The sequence below is a fragment of the Caretta caretta genome, chromosome 8, assembly GCF_965140235.1.
Source record: "Caretta caretta isolate rCarCar2 chromosome 8, rCarCar1.hap1, whole genome shotgun sequence".
NCBI lineage: Eukaryota > Metazoa > Chordata > Testudines > Cheloniidae > Caretta > Caretta caretta.
Window position 1 is genome coordinate 104,999,148 of NC_134213.1, and position 23,390 is coordinate 105,022,537.

Below are 23,390 nucleotides of genomic sequence, written 5' to 3' on the forward strand. Positions count from 1 at the left end.
TTACATTTTATTCAAATTATTTCACTTGCAACACTTTTACAATTTGGTCATGTTTAAACAGCAACAGTGGCCACCTTTTAAAAAGTTAGCTTTTGTTGACAGTCTCCATGCAGTCATATGGGAGATGACACTATTTCTAACTGCGTGGCATCTCCTGGATGCCCTCTGCCAGACTGGTTTATAACCCTATACAGAGCCCAAAATCACAAGCTGCTGCTAGTACAATGCAGATTCAGTTAGCTAGCAGTCCCCTTTGTCTTACATTTCTTTGGGGGAGAATAGGGGATTAGGGTGATAAGGGCTAGTGTTTAAGGGGTAAGTTCTCCAGAGGGATTTGATGGAGAATAAGATGGAGGACTGGAGCACTTGGAATGAGAGGTCATTCCATGTACGAAGAAGGCAGGATGAAGGGAACGGGAGCCCAGGACTTCTTTACATTTCACAGACTAAAATCAATTTTTATTAATTGTTATTTTGTTTATATCTAAAAAAAGAGTACCCACTCAATATGGCCAAATCATTTACAGTGTCAGAGGAGGGCACAGATACCATGGTGATGAGTGAGGCACAAACATCTAGTTACAAGTGAAAGATGCTATCCCCCTTAGTCAGTGAAGTTAAGAAAACGAATTTAACGAATCACACACAATTTTTTGAACTGAGTTCTGAATAGCTTATTTGCCTTATAATATAAATGGACACAGTCAATGGTAACGAATAATGAATTAATTTTACTAACGATTCCCACGTAAAACACAGTTCCCTGGTTACCTGTATGCCCATGGAGCGGGGAGTGAGGTCGTGGCAGTGTTGGAGATGTGCTGGATGTTACAATCAAGCTCTTCCTGTTGCTCGTCCGACAACTGAAATGAAATGAAATGAAATAATGATGAGGAACCATTTTAAACAAAGGACCACAGTATTTTTAGGAAGAACCAGCAAGATTTTCTATTGCTGACAAGGATCAGTATTTGGCTTCACATTTCCTCATGTACTGAATTCTGAAGTTGGGTCTGAAGATGAAGTGAGCTGTAGCTCAAGAAAGCTTATGCTCAAATAAATTTGTTAGTCTCTAAGGTGCCACAAGTACTCCTTTTCTTTTTGCAGATACAGACTAACACGGCTGCTACTCTGAAACCAGATAAATAATAAGTACACAGGGCTAAAAGTTATTAGGTCAACAACAGGATTTTATAATACACTGTAGAAGTGATATTAATGCATTCTGTGTTGTATGCTGTTTGGATCAGTGAATATAGTTTCCCACTCCTTTCTGAAACACACGCCCTTCTCATGCTTTGTCAATTGTTAATATCACAAAAACACAAACAGTAAAACGTTTGCATCATTTTAGTGTGGACTTCCATGTCAATTTATAAATTATTTATTTTATATGTTATATTGGTAGATATTAAAATCTATTACAACTGCTATTTCATCATACCATGAGAAAACACAGTAATATTAATTAGGAAAAAGGTAAATCTGTAAAGTTTTAATACTGACCAATGTATTTATTTTCTTTTTAATTTAGTGTTAGCAAAACTACAAAGAGCGTATGAAGATGTAAGTCGCATTTCACCCTTCAAAGCAAGGAAATCCAAAGGTGAGTTCCAAACAAACCCTGAGAATCAAAGGGTCCTCATTACAAGTGCTGCAATGCCCATCCACAATAACATGAATTGAGCAAAGTTTCATGGCCAAACTCTGAACAGGTGCAACTCCTTTGACTTCAGTGGAGTTACTCCACCAATTAATTTGGCACCCCGTGCACATTTATTTATTTACTTGCTTTTGGAGGGTTTCAAAATCAGATTATTGCCAGAGATCAGTGTTTTACTCCCTTTGCTCACTGGACCAGGTCTAGTTCTTGGAAAAGTTTAATTAGTCCTAAAAGCAATTGTAATGGACCAGTGAAATATTTTTTACTGTGAGGTACTGGTTTGTAAAATCATATTGTAATTACCATCTTTGTTTTTGTTCCTATTCAACTGTGATATGAATTCAGCAGCGGAATCTCACGAATTTCTCGAGATTAATGCCATTTGACTACTGGAATTCCAAGACTCTTTCAGTTATCATAAAGCATTTCTACTTTGCTCTGGTGGTTCTCAAGATAGAGTTTACTAAAATGATGTTGGAAATTAAAAAGAAAAATTAACGATAATCAAATTGATATTATTTTATAGTGTCTTGTAACAAGATAAGCAGTTAATGTATACCACTGAAAAGACATGATACAAAGCTTCTCATTGACATAATTGTTTCCAAACTCTGTTTGCAAAAATATTAGATACTGAAATGTTCACTGGTCCCTTAGTCTAACACTACATTTCAGCAGTAGCTCAAAAATGAACACAGCAATTATCAAACTCCCAATTACCACAATTTAATGGAAAATTATTTTACAGTTGCAGGACCATTCGTGTAGCTGATTATTAATTTTTATTTGAACATGGTAAGCTTTTCTGGTTGTTGTTCAAAACAGAAGTTAGAGCATGTTCAAAACAGAAAAAAATCGCAACTGGACTGCCAATGAATCACAGTAAAGTTGAAGCACCATTAGCTGCCACTTTAGCTCTTTAGTGTACTTAAAATTTCTGTGAAAATTATACAGCTGACTCAATACAATCCTCACTAACATTTAAGTACTATTCAGCAAGAGTCCATTGAAAAATTGATTGCTACTTTTGCATATAGTATGCAAAATAACAGCATGAGCCCAAGAAGCTTAAAATCTCATAGTTTATAAATAGATTCTTAATGGGCATCTTGAGTTACTCTGTTCCATTATTGTAGAACACGAAATAGAATACTGAGTTCAAAGACTAATAGCAGAGAAGCATCACATTTATACACTTAATATAATAAACCCTTGCCATGGTAAACACAACCAAAGTATTTTAATATGAAGTACTGTATATGAAAATTATATTAAGTAGTTTTCAATAGGCAAACATTAAATGGGGGTATTTCTAGCCAGATTCTAGGCGGGTCAGTACTAGGCTCTACACTATTCAACATTTTCATCACTGATCTGGAATTAAATATAAAATCACAACTACTAAAATTTGCAGATGACAAATGTTTGGCAAGTGGTAAATCATGAGGAGGGAAAGGCAGTCAAAGAGACATCTGGATCACTCAGGAAGCTGGGTCCATCAAACAAAATGTGCTTTCATACAGCCCCAAGTGCAAGGTTATACACTGAGGAACAAGGAATGAAGGCCATACCTATAGAACAGGTGACTGTGTCCTGGAAAGCAGGGACTCTGAACAGAGTTTAGCGGTCACAGCAGACAAGCACGTCAACAAGAGCTCCCAGGGCAATGCTGAGGCACAAATGGGTTAATGCAACTCTTGGTTATATGAGCAAGGAAGCAGTGAGCAGGAGTAGGGAGATGATTTACCTCTATACATGGCACTGATGAGACCAGTACTAGAATACTGCCTACAGTTCTGGTGTCTACATTTCAAGAAGGATGTTGAAAAATTGGAGAGGATACAGAAAAAAGCCTCAAATTATTTGAGAGCTAGAGAAAATGCCTTAGAGCTTTTGAAGTCAGTCCTTTCACTGTAACTGTTCGTCTTATCAAAAGTAAGTTTGAGAGGTGTCTTGATTACAGTGTTTATGTACCTTCCTGGGAGAAAATACAGAGCGATAAAATGGTTCTTTAATCTAGCAGGGAAAGGCATAACAAGAACCAGTGGCTGGAAGCTGAAGCCAGACAAATTCAAATTAGTCCCACATTTTGAACACAGAGTGATTAATTATTGGGAAAAAATACCAAGGGACATGTACTCTTCATCTCTTGATGCCGTCAAATCAAGACTGAATGTCTTTCCAGAGAATAGGCTTTAATCAAACAAGTTATTGGGTTCAGTATAGAGGTAACTGAAGTTTAAGGGCCTGTGATATACAGGAGGTCAGACTAGATCTAATTGGTCCCTTCTGGCCTTAAACTCTTTACTATTTATAAACTCTCCAAACTGTGCTAGACATTTCCCTGCCCAAAAGAGCTTACAACATAAGATATGGCATGACAGAATACAGCAACAAAAACAGGAGGGAAAAGGAATGACGTTTACAAAATTAGAAGTCAGATGGTTACAGGACTCAGATTAGTTCTACATGCCTCTGAGTATTTTAACAAGAAAGAAAGAAAGAACTCACCCAGTGCTCACATACACTGAGTTTTATAACTTGACTATAAGCCAATAATTACTTTTACTTAATTATTTTAATTAAACCCATGAAAAGACTAGCCAAACTATCCCCTACCTTTGACCTCACCCTGTCCTGCTTTCACAATTCAACCCAAGATGTGAACTTTGATAACAACAGATGTTACCTAGATACCCCTTATGGCTGAAAATTTACACCTACATTGCTTTAATTTAAACAAGGTGTAGTTTACTACTACAGGATTTCTCTGTTCCCATAGATTTGTGCAATAGAGAACTAACATGCTAAACATATTTGGAATCCTGTCAAATTCAGACTACCACCGCTGTCAGCTATATTGGCTCTTTGCACACCACACTACTTGGACTGCACACACTATATTCTTGGCAAAAACTATGTATTGCCAAAAATTATTCCAGATCTAGAAAAAAAATTAAAAATCCCAATTATTTACCACCAGACACAATAAACTGGTAGTTAGTTATGTTGAGAGATTTGTAACAATACCTTTACGGACACCATGAAAATATCATTTAAACTATTTCTAGAGTTAACTGCTCTCCCTGCAGTAAAAATAACATTTGTTACATGTGCTAAAATACTCTAAGCGCATTCTTGAAATTGAACACTGCAGGACATTGGACTTGGACTGGGTAACTGGACACTAGTTTTGGACTCTCTGACATGTGATCTGTAGTTAGACACTCTTCTTCCAAGGTAATTTATGAGAACGTTTGTTAAAGTACCTGATTGCTATATGCAATCTTAGTGGTTTTGAACCAGTAACATACAGTACTAACAAATCTTGAGTCATTTTGTTCCAAGCCTCTATAAAAATAGACTAATACCCCTTGTTTTGTATTTACTTTCTGGCTGAAATGAAAACAATGAATATTTCAGTTTCAATGTGATCTACAATAAAAATCAATCATCAAATAATTTTAACACCAAAATTCACTCATGCTCTCTCTTGCTCGCAGAGGTACCGTGAGGCAAATTTATTAATGTCGGTGAGGAGTTTACTCTATGGGAATGAGTACCACGGAAAAGCCGATGAGAGAATAAATAAATATATTAATTGTTGTTAAATAGTACCTTAGAATCACAGATATTAGAGATGAAAGAGAAACTGCCAACTTATTCAAGTCTATCTCCTTACCAATGCAAGATTGAACAGAAAAAGTTATCTATAGCAGACAAAAGTTTACACCAACTATATGAAACTTTGAATAGGCTATGGCAAAATTCTAACTTCAGTACACTTGTCAAAAAAAAATGATACAGATTTCTATTTTAACCCTTAATTCTTTTATAGAAGAATTAAGGGTTATAATAAAAGTCTGTGTTCTAACTAGTGATTTCTTTACATAAACCCAGTTTTTTAAAACAAGCTTGGCAAACCTGTTGCCGCTTTTCAAGTACTACCACTTTTAGGAACAGATTTCATTCCAGAAATCCAACAAGTGGGCTCAATATTTGACGTACAGTAGAGTCATGCCTACTAAATGGAATCCATATTTTAGAATTAAATGCAGCTGCAGAAGATATCCCTGATCACTTGTCTTGCCTAACCCGAACAATAAACAGCATTAAACCAAGGTTAATTATTAACTGGATTTTCCTCTGTCTTTAAAAGCAACTTTCAGACAAGATCTTTAAATGTCTTTTGTTGACATATTTCACAAAAAGTTCTTTTTATGAGAAACAGACATTTTGAAGATGAAAACAAATATTTAAGAATTTTTGTTCACAATGGAGCAAAATAGTCAAATCTGAAATCTGTACATTAATGAAAGCACCAGCTGCATGGCAACGTTAACTAGATATGGAAGTTATAGCTTTAATTATAATAATTTAGAGATGGAAGCAATTTTGTAAGCTTTGATAGAACTGACAACAGGAATAATTAGTACTTCAAAATAGATAAGAACAAGTAAGCATCTGACTCAAAGTGATTATTTTCACATTCAAGAATAGTTTAAGAGTTGCCCACCCCAGAAAAACTGAAAAACATTGCTATTGTTCATTCTGTAGATTTGATACTTTACAGACTACCATATCACACACATTTATATAATGAATATGTCTTATCTTTCCCATTGTGTAGCTGTGGCTTCCTAGAACTACCTTCTAACTTACAAACACTCATTCAGTCCAGCCTGTTTGCTTGTCTCCATTAAAGAGAAACTTGTGTTTGCGTGCATCTATCCGATACATACACCAACCACACAAATCCTCATAAGTGAAACTTGCTTGCAGGTTACTAAAGAAGTAAACCAAATAAACACTGCAAGTCTCCAATCAGACTAAGACTGTAAAATTTCATTGGTTTTAAAAATTTATAAAATTCTAATTTGTTTGTAAATAAAAAGTGTGACAACTAGTTATTTATGAGCATACATACAAAGGCCTCGGAGGGTTCCAGACTATTGAATGCTTCATTGCAGAAACCCTATTTACCTATAAGGGAAATCCCTTTCCACTTCTAACTCATTCAATAATCTGAATCTAGGTAGCAGTAACCCCCTGGCTCCTGCTATGGGGCTAAACATAGCAATATACAGTTTCCTCCTGCGGCTGCAGCCTGGCCAGGTGGTGGTCTCTGAGCCTGGTCTCCAGCTCCAGCAGGAATGTCTACACTGCTATCTTTAGCACTGTAGCATGAGCCGCCAAAGTCAGTTGACCTGGACTCTGAGACTTGCTGCCGTGGGGTTTTTTTGTTTGTTTTGTTTTTATGCAGTGTAGACGTACCCTTAGGCATAGGTGCCGACTCCATAGGTGCTCTGCAGCTCAAGCATACACTGAAAAAAAAATAGGGGGTACTCAGCACCCACAGGGACAGATTAATCTTTTGCTGGCCCTAGCACCTGGGCCGTGGTCCTGCCCCCTGCTCCACCCACGCTCCGCTCCGCCTCTTCCCCCCAGGCCCCGCCCCAGGCATCCCCCCACCCCTAAGGCCCAGCCCACCACTCGCATGGGAAGGGAGAGGGCAGAGAGGAGCACCCACCAGCAAAAATAAAATCAGCATCTGTGCCCTTAGGTAATTATATAGCCGTTATTACCATATACCTGAGCATCTCACAATATGGAATGAACATATCCTTACAGCACCCCTGTAAGTTAGGGAACTACTATTATCCCAACTGTACAGAGTAGAAATTGAGGCAAAGAGAAACTAAAGTCCAGATTTTTTAAGGTATTTAGGCACTGCTCCACTCAGCAATGCAAGACATAAGTGACTTAGGTGTCAGAGGCACGTCTACACTTCAAAATTAGGTCCAATTTATTTAAGTCGACATTTAGTCTCCGATTTTACAAAGTCGATGCTGCATGTCCCCACTATGCACATTCTGTCGGCGGAGCGCATCCTCACTATCATGACTAGCATTGACTCACGGAGTGATGCACTGTGGGCAGCTATCCCACAGTTCCTGCTGCCAATTGGAATTCTGGGTTAGGTTCCCAATGCCTGATGGGACAAAAACATTTTCACAAGTTGTTTTGGGTACATACTGTCAGCCTCCCATGATGCAAATGCCTCCTTCCTCACTCCCTCTTGTCCCTGAAAGCAACAGCAAACAATCATTTTCACACCTAAGTCTGGGTTACTCGTGCAGACACCACAGCACGGCAAGCATGCACCCTGCTCAGCTGTACGCTGTTGATGTGAGCATCGCAAACACCTCGCGCATCATCCTGCAGTATTTGCAGAGCCTAGCCAGGAGCCGCCACGGGAAGAATGTGATGCAACGCAAATAGCCGTGCTGGAAGCCATGGAATGGAGCAATTCGCACATGCTGGCAGCGGTAGCCAGGCTTGTTGACACACTGGAACGCCGCTCTGGGCCCGGGAAACAAGCACAGACTAGTGGGACTGCATAGTTGTGCAGGTATGGGATGAGGAGCACTGGCTGCATGACTTCCGAATGCGTAAGGCCACTTTCATGGAACTTTGCAAATTGCTTTCCGCAGCCCTGAAGCGAATAAATACCAAAATGAGACCTGCTCTGACAGCAGTTGAGAAGCGAGTGGCGATAGCCCTGTGGAAGCTTGCAATGCCAGATTGCTACCGGACAGTCGGGAATCAGTTTGGAGTGGGTAAATCTACTGTGGGGGCTGCTGTGATCCCAAGTATCCAGGGCAATCAATTCACTTCTGCTAAGAAGGGCAGTGACTCTGGGAAACGTGAAAGACATAGTGGATGGCTTTGCCGCGATGGGGTTCCCTAACTGTGGTGGGGCAATAGACAGAACGTGCATCCCTATCTTGGCACCAGATCATCTTGCCAAAGAGTACATAAACCACAAGCAGTACTTCTCAATGGTGTTGCAAGCACTAGTGGATAACAAGGGCCATTTTATGGACAGGATGGTCAGGAAAGGTACATGACGCGCACATCTTTAGGAACTTCGGTCTCTTCAGAAAGCTGCAAGAAGGAACTTTCTTCCCAGACAGGAAAATTAACGTTGGTGATGTTGAAATGCCAATAGCTTCCTTGGAGACCCAGCCTACCCCTTACTCCCGTGGCTCATGAAGCCGTACACATGCAACCTGGACAGCAGTAAGGAGCAGTTCAACCATTTGCTCAGCAAGTGCAGAATGGTGGTAGAATGTGCCTTTGGACATTTAAAGGGGTTCTGGCGCTGTTTACTCACTAGGTTAGACCTCAGCGAAAGCAATATTTCCATTGCCATTGCTGTTTGCTATGTGTTCCATAATATCTGTGAAAGAAGGGGGGAAAAGTTTCTGGTGGGGTTGGGGGTTGAGGCAGATTGCCTGGCAGCACATTTTGAGCAACCAGACACCAGGGCAATAAGAAGAGCACATCGAGGTGCACTGTGTCTCCGAGAAGCTTTGAAAACCAGTTTAATAAATGATCCAACACTGATGTGACAGTTGTGTTGTTCCTTATCAAGTTACTCCCTTTTTTGCATGTACCACCTGTAAACTAAACCCCCACCAACCACAGAGTGCATAGTGAATAAAGAGCTTCTTGTCCTCAATTCATGCATTTTTATTATGCTAACAAACACTGAACAGAGACAGCAATGAATAGCAAAGATAACCCAGGTCTAAGGGCTCACAGAAGCAGCATGTCTGTGGCTCAGAACCAGAGCGACTGGTTCACCTCCCTTGTCTTCTGGTACGCTTGCCTGAGCTCCTTTAATTTTCACGCGGCACTGCTGTGTGTCCCTGGTGTAGCCTTTTCCCCCCATGCCCTGTGTGATTTTGGCATAGAAGTCAGAGTTTCTTCTGCAGGTTCGGAGCTCTGCCTACACAGACTCTTGTCCCCACACAGCAATCAGATCACACTGGAGCACATTTGTGGCCCTGGGCAGGCATGGTCAGGTGTGGTGGTGAGCTCTCCATGCTGATCAAACAGGAAATGAAATTCAGAAGTTTCTGGGGCTTTTCCTGTGTACCTGCTGAAGTGCGGTGGATTTGAAAGTGCTGTCCAGCGCAGTCACATTGGAGCACTCTGGGACACCCCCTGGAGGCCAAACCCGTCGAATTACACAGCGTTGTGTCTACACTACCCCTACTTCGACCCAGGAAGGTCGATTCTAGCACTACTCCTCTCACCAAGGTGGAGCACAGGTGTCAATTCTACAAGCCCTTTAGGTCGGCAGAAATGGTTCAGCAGTGTAGACATGCACATTATAAATTCGACCTCATGTGCCATATGTCGATCTAACGCCGTAGTGTAGACCAGGAGAGCATCTTAAGCAATTTGGATGCTTAGGAGTGTAAGTCTCAATGAAAGTTAATGGGACTTAGGCTGCTGAGTGCCCAAGTCACTTTTTAAAATGAAACAGGCTCCTAAGTCACATAGGCTTTGCCGTGCTGAGCAGAGCAATGCTTAAACACCTATACAAATCTGTGCCAAAGGTTACACAGGAAGCTTGTAGCAGAGCAGGAAATTGTATTTGAACAGAAGCAGAGCTTTAATCTCCACCCCCCCCCGAAATCCCCTCAATCACTGTGACAACACCACTATCCTCCCTGTCACTCAGGTCTGGAACCCAGGTGCCATCTTTGACTTGACCCTCTCTTTAGATACTCTCATCCAGGTTATGTCTAAATCTTGATGATAGTTCCCGCTTAACATCTCTAACACACAGCCTTTCTTCCGCATCCACACAGCTAAACTCTCATCCAGGTTTTTATCGTCTTGTGTCTCAACTACTCAAACATCCTCTTCTTTGGCCTTAGCAAATGCAACCTTGCCCCTTATAGCCTTCAAAACACTGTTGTGAAGTGCAGAGATCATATTCCTAGCTCATAGCCTTAACAACATCTTCTTTCCTTTTGCATCCAGCCACTGGTTCCCCTTTCTCCATTGCATCAAATGCAAACTACTTGTCTTCACTTTCAGTGATGCCAGCCTTCATTGCCTACTTTTAACATTTTCAATCAACCACCCTCTTGCTTTCTTCTATTCTGCTCTTTCATGTGTGGGAGGAGCTCTTTGAAAACAACCATAAAACAACCTCAGTGTCCTCTTTAAAACTCTACTGTGCCACAGTGCCTACAAAACACTTGACAATGGCTAGTAAGCTGATGTGCTGAGATCGCTGCCGATCATGCTGACCGATACTGTTGCAGTGTTCCCTTGTGCTTCATCTGTCTATATCTACCTGTTCACTCTTGTCTTTACTTAGATTAACTCTTTGGGGCAGGGTCAACCTTTACATTTTGTCTTCATACAGTACATAGCATTATAGGGCCCAAACCTAAAGCCATCTAGGTGATCTCTATGGATATGATTCTGTCATAGTGGTCACCACTGTCACGAAATCCATTAATTTTGCCATTTATTTCAACTCTACTGTGAAAGGTCACCGTCACAGAACCGTGACTTCTGCCATTTATACGGACCCTGCTGCCACCCATTAACTGTTTGTTAGTTTGCTTTGATCTAGTCCTCTGAAACAGGATTAGATCAAAGCAAACTAAAACAGCTAATGGGTGGCAGCAGGGTCTACATGAATAGTGTGTTAGTTCGCTTTTATTTAGTCCTGTTTCAAAGAGGACGAGATCAAAGCACAGCAATAAACTGTTGAAGTGTGGCAGCAGGGTCCACACAAACAAGTTAGTTCATTTTGATCAGCTGCCTCCCCTCCCCACTATTACCCCTTACCTTCTTGTCTGCCATTTGCCCCTGCCTCTACCTACTGCCCCAACACTTGGTAGTTCCCCCACTCCACTCCTGCCTCCCCTAGCCCAGCCTCTGCTCCCTCTCTCTATCCCCCCTTCCACTCTGACTCCACCTCCAACCTGAAGACCCCTTTCCCAAATGCTGATTTCCAAGAAGGGGCAGGGCTGGGTGTTTGCCCCTTTTTCCCTGTGATGACAGCTCCCAGCTCCTTGAAATTACTTGGGAATTTGATACCTTTCTGGTTTGTTCACTTAGCAATTGGATCTATTTCTAGAAACCTCTAGCAACTAGAAATTCTTAGGCAAACTCATTGGGATCGCTCCCATTTGCCTGATACAACAGTTCTCTGCTGAGCCAATTGATCTGAATATTCAATGTCCTCATCAGGTGTACACTGATAGTAACTTAGGCAATGCCATACTGGGTGGGGTCAGTGAGCAATCTTGTCCAGTATAGTGCCTCTGACAGGGGCCAGAACCGGCTCCTTCCAAGGAAGAAACTTTGCCATAGGCGTTTTTGGGATAACCTGTCCTCAGGGAAAGCTCTCTTAACTCCCAATAGCTTGAGGATGGCTGAAACTTGAGGCAACTGATGAGCTGGAATGTTGCCTGCCATCGTCACCTGAGCCAGTCTCCTAATCAAGTCTCTGGTGGTATCTCATATACGCCGGCTGGCAAAGACAATGAGCTCTAGCTTCGTTTTTAATTGTAGCACTCAGCTTCCAGGTTGCTGCACACATCTTCTGTCCTGCTTTTGAGCAGAGGGTTGGACTAGATGACCTCCTGAGGACCCTTCTAACCCTGATATTTTATGATTCTATGATCTTGAATCCAAAGGAAAGAATGACAAGCACCGAGGGAAATACTGAACCGTCATACCATTTATTTTTTTTAAAGACTAAGTCATTTTCCATCCCCACAGTCTGAGAAGAAAGGTAGCCTCTAACAGAATAAAGGATTTTTTCACAGAACTGATCTAGAACTGAACGATCCTTGGCTAAGACCACTCAGTTTTCCACTGTCCATAAAGGGAGGGGGAACTGAAGTGTCAAGAACTGTGATGCCCTCAGTCTCAGCATGGAAAACCATCTGATGAGATGCCTTGAATTGGAAGGCGCAGGGGGTGCTGGTGCTCCAGGGTCCCAGCATGGGAGGATTTTCTGGGTACTATTCTGTCCCTGTGGGGAGTGGCGCTATAGTCTTCTGTCAGCTGATTGGTACAGCTACCTATTTAAACAGAGGGGAAGCAACCAATTACCAGATTGGCTGGAGCCTTTCCCCCACACTCCCCAAGAGAAAACAAAGTATCACATAAGGTGCACTACAGTGTGTCCTTCTGTCTAACCATAAATTAAGATAGTTCTATATATGATTGTGAAAGCAGCTGCACATCTGACAGACAAGAATTGGAAATACAAGATATCGTTGTCAGGCAATGCAGCTTTAGGCTGCACTTTTGCACGAGTGCTCAGCTAGAGGGAGGGAAGAAAGGAAGAACTTTTTCTTGTTAAGAGGCAAAGGAAGAGAAACAGTGAGAATAAAGATAACTGCACTTAAGTGCAAAAGCTATACATTCAGTAGGCAATGCACCCAATAGTGAAGATCTGAGAACATTTCTGTGCTTAAAGGGTTACAGTAATACAAGACCAGATGTTCTTGGAGTTCACACTTACTTCTGTTACCAGTCCACATGTTTCAGCATCTGAATGAATATACCAGCTGAAGAGAATAAGTCTTTAACAATGCAAAGGTTATAAAGCACACTGTTTTAAGACACCTAGAACATTTGTTTATTTTTCTATAAGGAATGTTCATTGTTCTCTCCATTAAAAGCAAATTTTCATCTAAAATACTGTTTTGATTTTTACATAATCTTTTTCATTTTCTTATTTAGAAAACAAGTTCTAACTTGTGAGGTGATTCTGTGTCTTGAAAAGGATCTCTCGGAACTGCGAAAGGAAAAGCTAAAAACCGTCAGCTAATTAATGTCGAACTTGCCCAATGTTTCTAGTTGCTGCACACCTGCCCCATCCACTCCGTACAGTCTAGACCTTTTGAATTATTAATAATAGAGGAAGAACTCTGCCAAGTCAAATGAAACAAATGTCACAGTGAATTACAATGAAGAGGATAGCCATTCTCAACACAAATCAAAACCCACGTTATCCTCTGTCATTCTGCATACAATCTCTCCATCCCCCTCCTGCAATAACCCCATCTTCTGTTTTTCATTTCAGGAAGCAAATAAACTCATGGAAGAGAAATTGAAAGTCTTTAGAAGAGTCACAATATGCAGTATATAATAAGAAAAATACAAAACACTACCCTTGGATTTCTTAGAGGGGCGGTTTAACAAGCCAAACCCTCAAAGTTGGACTAGATATTTTTATTTTCCATTTTCCACCTGTATTTTCCAAATTTGGAAAGCTTCACATACAGTAATTAGCTCTGTAAGTAGGTCTCTTTTCAGCAGTTCTCATAAATGATTAATTATATTTTCAGGTTTGTATGCCACAAAATATGAAGTCAAAAAATCAGTCTCACAAAATGACAGTTAGCTTACATTGTTTTAAATGTTTGAAATATTTTTTGTCCATGTCACTTCGCAAAATCATCATAGAATATCAGGGTTGGAAGAAACCTCAGGAGATCTAGTCCAACCCCCTGCACAAAGCAGGACCAATCCCCAGTTTTTGCCGCAGATCCCTAAATGGCCCCCTCAAGGACTGAACTCACAGCCCTGGGTTTAGCAAGCTAATGCTCAAACCACTGAGCTATCCCTCCGCCCATTACGTAGTATAAATTTATGTGGTTGAAAAAAATTATATTAACGTTTTTGAAACACCCTACACAGATGCATCCTGAACATCTATCTTACAAGCTATATATTAAAATAGTAAGTTTTCCAGATATGAAACTGTATTAATGTATAAAAGTATTCTGCCTATCAAAATATGCTCATACAGAAGTCACTCTAAGCAGTATCATGTAGAAAATGGAAAGTTCATTTTAATAATATAATTTTCTTAAAAATCAAATAAAAATCTTACATGTAAATAAACCACCCCTTTATTAGCTAATCACAGTTTTAAAAGTCTTAGTAAATCTACTTTTACTCTAACAGTGCATCATTAAAAATGCAAAGTCTCATGTTTGCTTTTCAGAAATAATCTCAGAATCAGACTGGCTTAATAGAGCTTCAGTTTCTCTTGGGAGTATGAGAATTTTAATATTGTTGCATACTGGATAACAACCAAGAACATTCATGTAAAGGGTGTTCAGATCCACACAATTTAATCATTTGCAACATTTCAACAGGTATGCTACATATGCTAAATAACTAGAACCTACAGTAATGTGATAAACATTTTCATTTGGTACAGTATTCAAATAAAAAAAGGATTTAGTATCTTTTTTGCTGAAAACCATAGCATTAATATTCATGCAATCATTATGATTTGCAACCAAACCCCTTCAACAGAGAGTATGAATGCTAACAGGAGATGATTTGCCAAAGAGTCTGAATACTTCCACCACAAAATAGAATCATATGAAAATGTTTTCTCCAACTTCATAAACACTATCACATTTCACTGAATTTAAAATATTGTCAGGATTAGATTAATGCCAGCACATTATTGCTCCAAGGAAACAAATTATTGGAAACAAATCATCGACTAGTGAATGAAAAACAACCCTCTACCTCCTCCAAAATGAATTCAAAAATCTACAGGCCCCGCATATTACAGGCTGATTATTCCTGGTCTTCAGGTAGGGAATGACTTTGCCCAGCCAATAACATTTGTGACAAAGTTCCTCCTCTACCTTGGTAGGTCCTGCGCTTATTGGCGGATTTTGCTCGCCTTGGAGATTCACAGTATCCCTCAATTGGGCCACTTTTGTGGCTCAAATCTACCGTTCACTCAGATAATCTCATCACTGGCCAGAATGGGGGGAAAAAAGAGTAAGAACAATCCCCGCAGTTTCTGCTGATCCACCTAGTGGACCGGGGAACAGGCAAGAGACCTTCCCCTCTGGTGGAAGCCACAGTCCAGGTCAACTCCTCCGGTAACAAGTAGGGAGTTGGGGGACGGAGGGAACCCGGGACCACCCTCTACTCTAGGTTCCAGCCCAGGGCCCTGTGGATTGCAGCTGTCTACAGTGGCTCTTGTAACAGCTGCGTGACAGCTACAACTCCCTGGGCTACTTCCCCATGGCCTCCTCCAAACACCTTCTTTATTCTCACCACAGGACCTTCCTCCTGATGTCTGATAATGCTTGTACTTCTCAGTCTTCCAGCAGTAAGCCTTCTCACTCTCAGCTTCTTGCGCCTCTTGCTTCCAGCTCCTCGCATGCACCACAAACTGAAGTGAGGTCCTTTTTAAGCCCAGGTGCCCTGATTAGCCTGCCTGCCTTAATTGATTCTAGCAGCTTCTTGATTGGCTGCAGATGTTCTAATCAGCCTGCCTTAATTGTTTCCATAAAGTTCCGGAACCTTCCCTGTCACCTTACCCAGGGAAAAGGGACCTACTTAACCTAGGGCTAATATATCTGCCTTCTATCATTCTCCTGTAGCCATCTGGCCTGACGCTGGCACACATTACTGGTTTACCTTGCAGACTCCTGACTGCTGGAGTTAATCACTTACACAGTGTCCCATCAATACCAGTTATTGGGGGCTGTTCTCTTCAGCTCCATCAAACAGGTTTTGCTCCATCCAGTGAAATGGTCATCATCTTTCTGACCGAGCAAAGGCACTACTCATTGCAACGGATAAAGGAGATGGGATATTTAGAAAAGAGGCAAAAAAATTGCAGGAAAATCTCAGACTTTTTGAGACCAAATGACATGTTAGGAAAGTCTCATGTAGACTGTAATCAGAGTCCATTCTGGATATCATAGTTGAGAGCTGAATGCTCTAGTGATGTGGAGACAAGAACCCTATTTCTAATTCTGGCTCTGACATATTAATTGATATCAGTATTGCAGTAGCATCTAGGAGCCCATTTGGCTAGATTCTATACAAACACAGAACTAAAAGACAGCCCCCTGCCCCAAACAGTTTACAATCTAAGAGATGTAATACACAGCCTTGGACAAGTCACAAGATCTTTGCTACAATTTTGCCATCTGTAAAAATTATCTAGTTCTCATAGTTATGATGTGATGACTTGTCAATTGCTTGGAGATAAAAGCACAATATAAGTGCTAGACATTTATTATTTTGAACATGATTTTAATATCTTTCCTGCATAAAAACAAACCAGATATGTTTAGAACAAATACTCTCATGTGGCTAACTACCTATCCTATTAAGAACTTCTCTCAACACAAATGCATAGTCCAATAGCAGTGAAGGATCTAGAGCTCCTCAATTCCTGTCATGTGGTTTCTATGCTACCTAGATTCACAATGCTACTATTTCATTAGCCTCATTTTGGCTCTGAGGTGGATACTTAATTGAGGAAATGGTTGTAGCCAGAAGTCATATCTCTGCTGCTGCTGCTATTTATCAGGTTAGTGTCATTTTTCTCCACAGCCACTTTGCAAATGGACAAGTCAGAACAGAAATTAACTTTTTTTTATTAATCTTACTTCATACTTAATGAATTCCAAAGCACTTTACAACATGTTATATTACAGTAAAGACCCAGCAGTGCTAAGCACTGTGCAGACATAGGCCCCAAAGAGCTTACATTCTAATGGCAGACATATGGGGAAATCGGAGAATGGGTGTATACAGGTTACTCAAATAAGATTACTGAGTTGTTCTGTGAAGAAAAAATATGTTCTTCAATATATACAACTCCACCACTCTACCGAAAATCCTCTTCCAGAGCAATGTGCTCTCATAACCAACTAATCCCCACAACATCCAGCCCACTTCACCATCCAAACTCCCTTTGTTACTATCAACATTCCACACTGCTCTTCATGTTAAGCGCCTCCCAGACATTTTGAGCTTACTCCAGAGTAAAGCTAAATACACAGACACACTTGAACATATTTTCAAAACCCCAAACTGGGGCACCATTGCATATTCTCTCCTTTTCCCCCCATCCCCACACCAGTTGGTGTTTTACTGTCTCCAGTAATTTTTGCCCCACATACTCCTCCCCTTAAAGTGAATTTTGTATTCTTTTCCCCCACGTAGGTACTATGATCCTCTTTTGTGCTTTATTTTCAACCCTCCCTCCAAGTTTTCCCATATGTTATCATTCCTTACTTTCAGTCAGTATACTTTATTCCTCCTCTTTCTAGGCGTGCAGCTCATTTATTCCCTTGTTTCTTTATCTTCTGCTCTTCCCCATTTCCCCTACAGCCTAGCACTGAACTCACCTACATTTTTAGAAAGGCAGCCAGAGCTAGTTCCAACTTCTCCCTTTTTAATTTTGTACATCTTCAACACGAACGATTTATTGAAGCTGACCAGGTCACAAATTCTAAGCAAAATATAACAGCCATTTTAGCAGTTCCTGGAAATGACAACACTATAGCCTTTTAAAAAAGAAACGGAGCACTTGTGGCACCTTATAGACTAACCAATTTATCTGAGCACAAGCTTTCATGAGCTACAGCTCACTTCATCAGATGCATGAAGTGAGCTGTAGCTCACAAAAGCTTATGCTCAAATAAATTTGTAAGTCTCTAAGGTGCCACAAGTGCTCCTTTTATTTTTGCAGATACAGACTAACATGACTGCTACTCTGAAAACTATAGCCTTTTAGTTTACTTATATTTGTAATGGTATAATTTTATTTTACTTTTTTACTTAAAATCTATTAGGTAAGATTGCACATGGTATTCTGATCCAAAATGGCTACTGTTTGCTGACTCCTAGTTACCAGTATAACCTCAGTATAATTACTATCATAGCAACACTTCTTTACCTGCACAAGTTGCTTCCAAAGACAGCATCAGTGAGAAAGGTACATAGTCTCATAAGAAAACAGTTAGACATTGTCATACAAATATTACAAAAGACATTTTTGTAATGTTTATACAGAAGTATTGCAAATAATTCAGTGCTAATTACATTCTACATATGCAAATGAAAGTAAACTACTTCGGTTACAAAACAAAATATAAGTAACATTTAGGGATGCTAAGGCAGGGTTGGAGAATTCTCTAATGGACACACTAGGAAAATAACTGAGTCCAGCAAAACTGGAAGGCTCAGTGAGTAGAAAGTAAATATTTCCACCTTCATTTCAAGAATAAGTTGTTTTAGATTCAGAACAGGCTGTGCTCCAAGCCTTGCCTATCTCCATTTACCATGTGCGAAATAGTACTGCCTGTTGCCAAATCAAGACAAAGGTGAGAAATGAATGCTATTTTAATCCAAAACAGAGACTGAGAGGGTACATATTGTCCAACACTTGTTCTGGGCCGTCTCAATATCTCTGCAACAGAAAGACTAAAGATACTTCCAAATCAATGCTGGTTGAACAACAAACTGAAAAGGAATATGATAAGAGAGGAGATGGCTCAAAAAGTCACAAATGCTGACCCACAAGAGCTTAATTGTTACAAGGAACATTCGGAGAGCAGCAATGACGCAGGCATAAAACCAGGTACAAAGATACACAAAATGGCACAATCAACACTATCAAATAGCAAATATTAAATTATTTGAGCCTACTAGTTTATAAAGGGAGGCCAAAAACAACCTTTCGTTTGAGAAGTGAACAACAATGACAAACAGAAAGAAATGAAAAAGATATTGGAGTGATGAAAAATATTCCGTTAATGAGGATTCTGGGCATGCCCTGGCTACAGATTTACAAGCAAAATCAAATTAGCCATCTAAAATAAAAAGATTGCATAATTAACCTGAAGTGAACTAAGTAAGGAAAACTTCAATACGATGTGTTTTATTAGAGGATTTCAATCTCAGGGACACCATATGGTGGTCTCACACAGCCACTAATAAAACACCCTTGGCATTTGTAAAAATTGTATACAAAACTTTCTAAAACAAGAAGTACTGCAACCAGCTTAGTAGTTCTATATTAGACCTCACTCTGATGGACAAAGATGAATCGTCACCAAACAAAAAATTGATGATTGCCTAGGTGAAAGTGATCATGACTTAATTTTATTTGTTATGTGCAAACAGACTATAGTCTTGACCAGTAATTATAGAGATCTATATAGATATAGACACACACTTGGTACTTTAAGACAGCCAATTTCCCAAAGCTGAAAACAATCATGAGCAAGTTTGAGCAGAAAGAAAAATGTAAATATAAAAATGTGAATGATAATTGAGAGTTGCTTAACAATGCTTTATTCAATGCTCAAAATAAGAATTCTGAAATCATATAAGAAGTCTTCTTTGGTCAAAAGTCAATCCTAGTTTAAGAAGGGAAGAGAAAGTAGCAATTAAAAATAATATATAACAAATGGAAAATGAGGAAGTTGATATAGTACAAATCTGCATTTAGAAAATGTAGACAACTGAGAAAGAAAACTAAAAGGTTTCAACAAAAAAATCCATGGCCAGTAGGACTGAAAACAACAGGAAGAAATTCTTTAAATGTATCAGGAACAAAAGAAATCCTAAAAATAGTTATGGTCCAATACTAGGTAAAGGATGGTAAAAAGGCAGCAGTAGTCAATACAGATTTTTGTTCTGTATTTGGAAAGAAGCAACATGATATATTCATATCTTATGGTGAGAAAAAAATATTTTCTATTTCATCGTTAGCCAGGGAAGATGTTATACTATTGAACTATTCAACTATTGAAGATGCAATTTTTAAATTGGCAGGACCAGATAACCTGTATTAAAACAATTAACTGTAGAGTTCTCTGACCCATTAATACAGATTTTTTTTAAAATGTGGAACACTGGAGGAAGTTCCAGAGGACGGGAAAAAGGCAAATGTTGTGCCAATATTTAAAAAGTGTATATGGGATGAGCTGGGTACGTATAGGCCCGTTAGCTTGACACTGGTCCTGGGCAAAATCATGGAAAGGTGGATATGAAATGTGATCAGTAAAGATTTAAAAATGGTGGCATAATTAATACCAATCAACCCTGTTTTATGGAAAACAGGCCTTGTCAAACAAACCTGATATTTTTCTGATGAGGAGATTACAAATTTGGTTGCTAAAGGTAATTGTGTTTACATAAGATATGTAGGGTGACCATATTTACCAAAGGGAAAACAGGACACGGTGCAGGGCCAGCCCGAGCATGTATCTGTGTTTCTCCCCACCCCCGGAGCTGCCTGAGTTTCCCCCGCGCTCCCCCCCACCCCCCAAGCTGCTCACCCAAGCCCTGCCCTCCCCAGGTGAGGTTGGCATTGCTCCTTGCTTGAGCCCTGCCTTCCCCACCCCACTTTTCTGACGTAAGGGGCATTTGTCCCATTTGCTCTTGCCAAATTGATCAGTTGGCAATAGCAAATGGGACAAATGCCACTTTTGCCAAAAAAGTCAGGACGGCTTAAAAAAGGAACTGTCCCAGCCAAAACAAGATGTATGGTCACCCTAAAGATATGTATATTTCTATATGGCATTCAACTTAATCCCGTATGAAATTCTGATAAAAAAGTTAGTGCTATATAAAGTCAATGTAGTTGATATTAAATAGATTAAAAACTGGTTAACTGATACATCTCAAAATTCAATTGTAAATGAGGAATAGGGTTGTTTCTACTGGAGTCTCACAGGGATCTATTCTTGGCCCAATGCTATACAATTTTTTTTAAGTAATCAGGATGAAAATATAAAACCATCACATTACAATAGTAGATAATCAGCTGAACATGAGCTCCCACTACAATGCTGTAAACAAGAGGGCGAACACAATCCTTGGATGCATAAACTGAGGAATATCACGTAACAGTAGGGAGGTAGACCTACCTCTTTATACAGCATTAGTGAGACTATGACTAAAATTCGGTGTCCATTTCCAAAAAGTATGCTGAAAAACTGGAAAGCATTCAGAAAAGAATGATTTGAAGTCTGGAAAAATGACAGCTTGAAAAAGTTAGGGATTGCTTCCCTGAAGCAATGGTTGTGTTCCTAAAGGTTCAGAAACTGACTAATGACTGAAAATTAAAAATGTGTCTGCCTACAGATATATAATATATGATGTAAGAAGTCATATCATGTGTGGTCTCTCCCAATTCCTTAAATAACCCCTATGCCTTATATAAAACATTTTGCCCTAAGATGTACAGTCACTTGTCAATGCAAGTGCTCAGCTGCCAATAAAAATGAGAATCACAAATGCATGAGAGGGGAACAGACTTTCTTCTTGAGCCTACTGCTTATCACATCTTTTTTTTTTTTTTTTGGGGGGGGGGGTACAGAGATAAACTACAGTAGAACCTGGATAAGTGAGTCCCCATTAACATAATCCTTCATTTATTCATAATATCCTGATTTCTTTCACTATTTTTGCACTGCAGTGCAAAATCCCACAATAGGGGATTCTACTGAAGGCTCACTGGAACTCATGCATTATCCCTTCACCTCATTCCTAAGTGCACAAAAGAACAGAATTGTTAATTAGTGAACAGTCGTGACTGAAATGCCTGTTATACTTTTTCATACAGTACAAAAAAAAAAATCTTATTTTCAAATCAAATACTCTTCTAGCAGATTGGACAGAATTTTACTTTCTCCCAAACACTTATTAGTGTATTTGTCCTGCTGCAAAATTGAAACACTGCCCAAACTAAGTCAAACTGAGATCTGATGCTTGTATTTCCGCTCCCTTTAGAAGTGCCAAACTGACGCCATTTAACACTGTGTTAAATTAGACTTTATATAGGCTTAAAGAATGGACCTGAATATTAGCAAAAGCTTCGCACTTTGAGATCTTCTCTATCCTTTCCATCACAGAGGAGACATTGATGTACAGTATTTTATTCATTTGGCCAAGGAAGTGTGTGTTGTAAAGCCACCACAGCTTTGACTTTAATAAATAATAATAATGAGAACATAAGTACATGCTCTAAATTTCACATTTTTAAGCAACAGCAAAAGCATATGTTCTCTCTTAGTATCAAACAACATTTTTCTTCATTCCATACACACCTGTTCCCAATCAACATACACTAACTGAATAGAAGAAATCTTTCCTGAATGCGCCCTTCTGGCCTTCAAACAACCCTCCAACCTCTTCAAGCTCGTCATCAGAAGCAAGCTCTCCACAGACCAGGACACACCAACCCAAAGTAGCATCAGACCCTGCCAGAACAAGAGATGCAAAAGCTGTAGACATATCTCCACTGCTAAAATGATCAACACCGCCCACAACACACCTTTCATGAGTCCTACACATGCCTATCACAACATGTGGCGCATCTCATCAAATGAGCTAAATGCTCCAACAACTGCTATATGGGTGAAAATGAGACAATCGTGATGCTGTTGAATGAACTCGCACAGAACACATTTCACAAAGTGATCACTCCATATCTGACCTCTCAGTCCTCCTCAAAGGAAACCTGCAAAACACCTTCAAAAGATGAGCCTGGGAGCTTCAATTCATAACTTTGCTAGACACTAAAAAGTACAAATTGAATAGACACATTGCTGTAGTAATCCATAAATCCACTAACGCTAACACCCCACAAAGCTGTGCCCCTTCCCTCCTTTTCCCCTATGACTGGAGAGGTTTTAACTGCCCACTTCACCTGGAGTGGTCCCTTGAGGCGTGTTAACTACTTATTGTTTAGCTGTGACACGGAGTACATTTCCCAGACCTGAAGAACTCTGTTTTGATTGAAAGCTTGTCTCTCTCACCAGCAGAAGCTGGTCCAATAAAAGATCTTACCTCACCCACTCTGTCTCTCTAAAACCTGGTCTACACTAGGAAACTAGGGTGGTAAAACTATGCTGCTCAGGGGTGAAAAATTCATCCCCTCTGAGCAACGCAGTTAAACTGTGCTAAGCCCAGTGTAGACAGCACTACCACCCCCTGGGGAAGTGGAGTACCTATGCTAATAGGAGAACCCCTCCCACTGGCAAAAGCAGTAGTTTCACTGAAGTGCTGCAGCAATTTAGGGCTTCTCTACACTTACATTTTA

General features: G+C 39.9%; 1 protein-coding gene across 12 annotated transcripts in view; it reads right to left on the bottom strand.

Annotated features, from left to right (window-relative positions):
- Nucleotides 1-23,390, bottom strand: part of MAST2 (microtubule associated serine/threonine kinase 2) — a 391,471-nt gene that overhangs the window by 112,964 nt on the left and 255,117 nt on the right. For all 12 annotated transcript variants that reach the window (XM_048862155.2, XM_048862154.2, XM_048862150.2 and 9 more), the window contains one exon: nt 772-863. In XM_048862155.2, the coding sequence (XP_048718112.2) occupies nt 772-863 (92 nt within the window). The remainder of the gene's footprint in view (nt 1-771; nt 864-23,390) is intronic.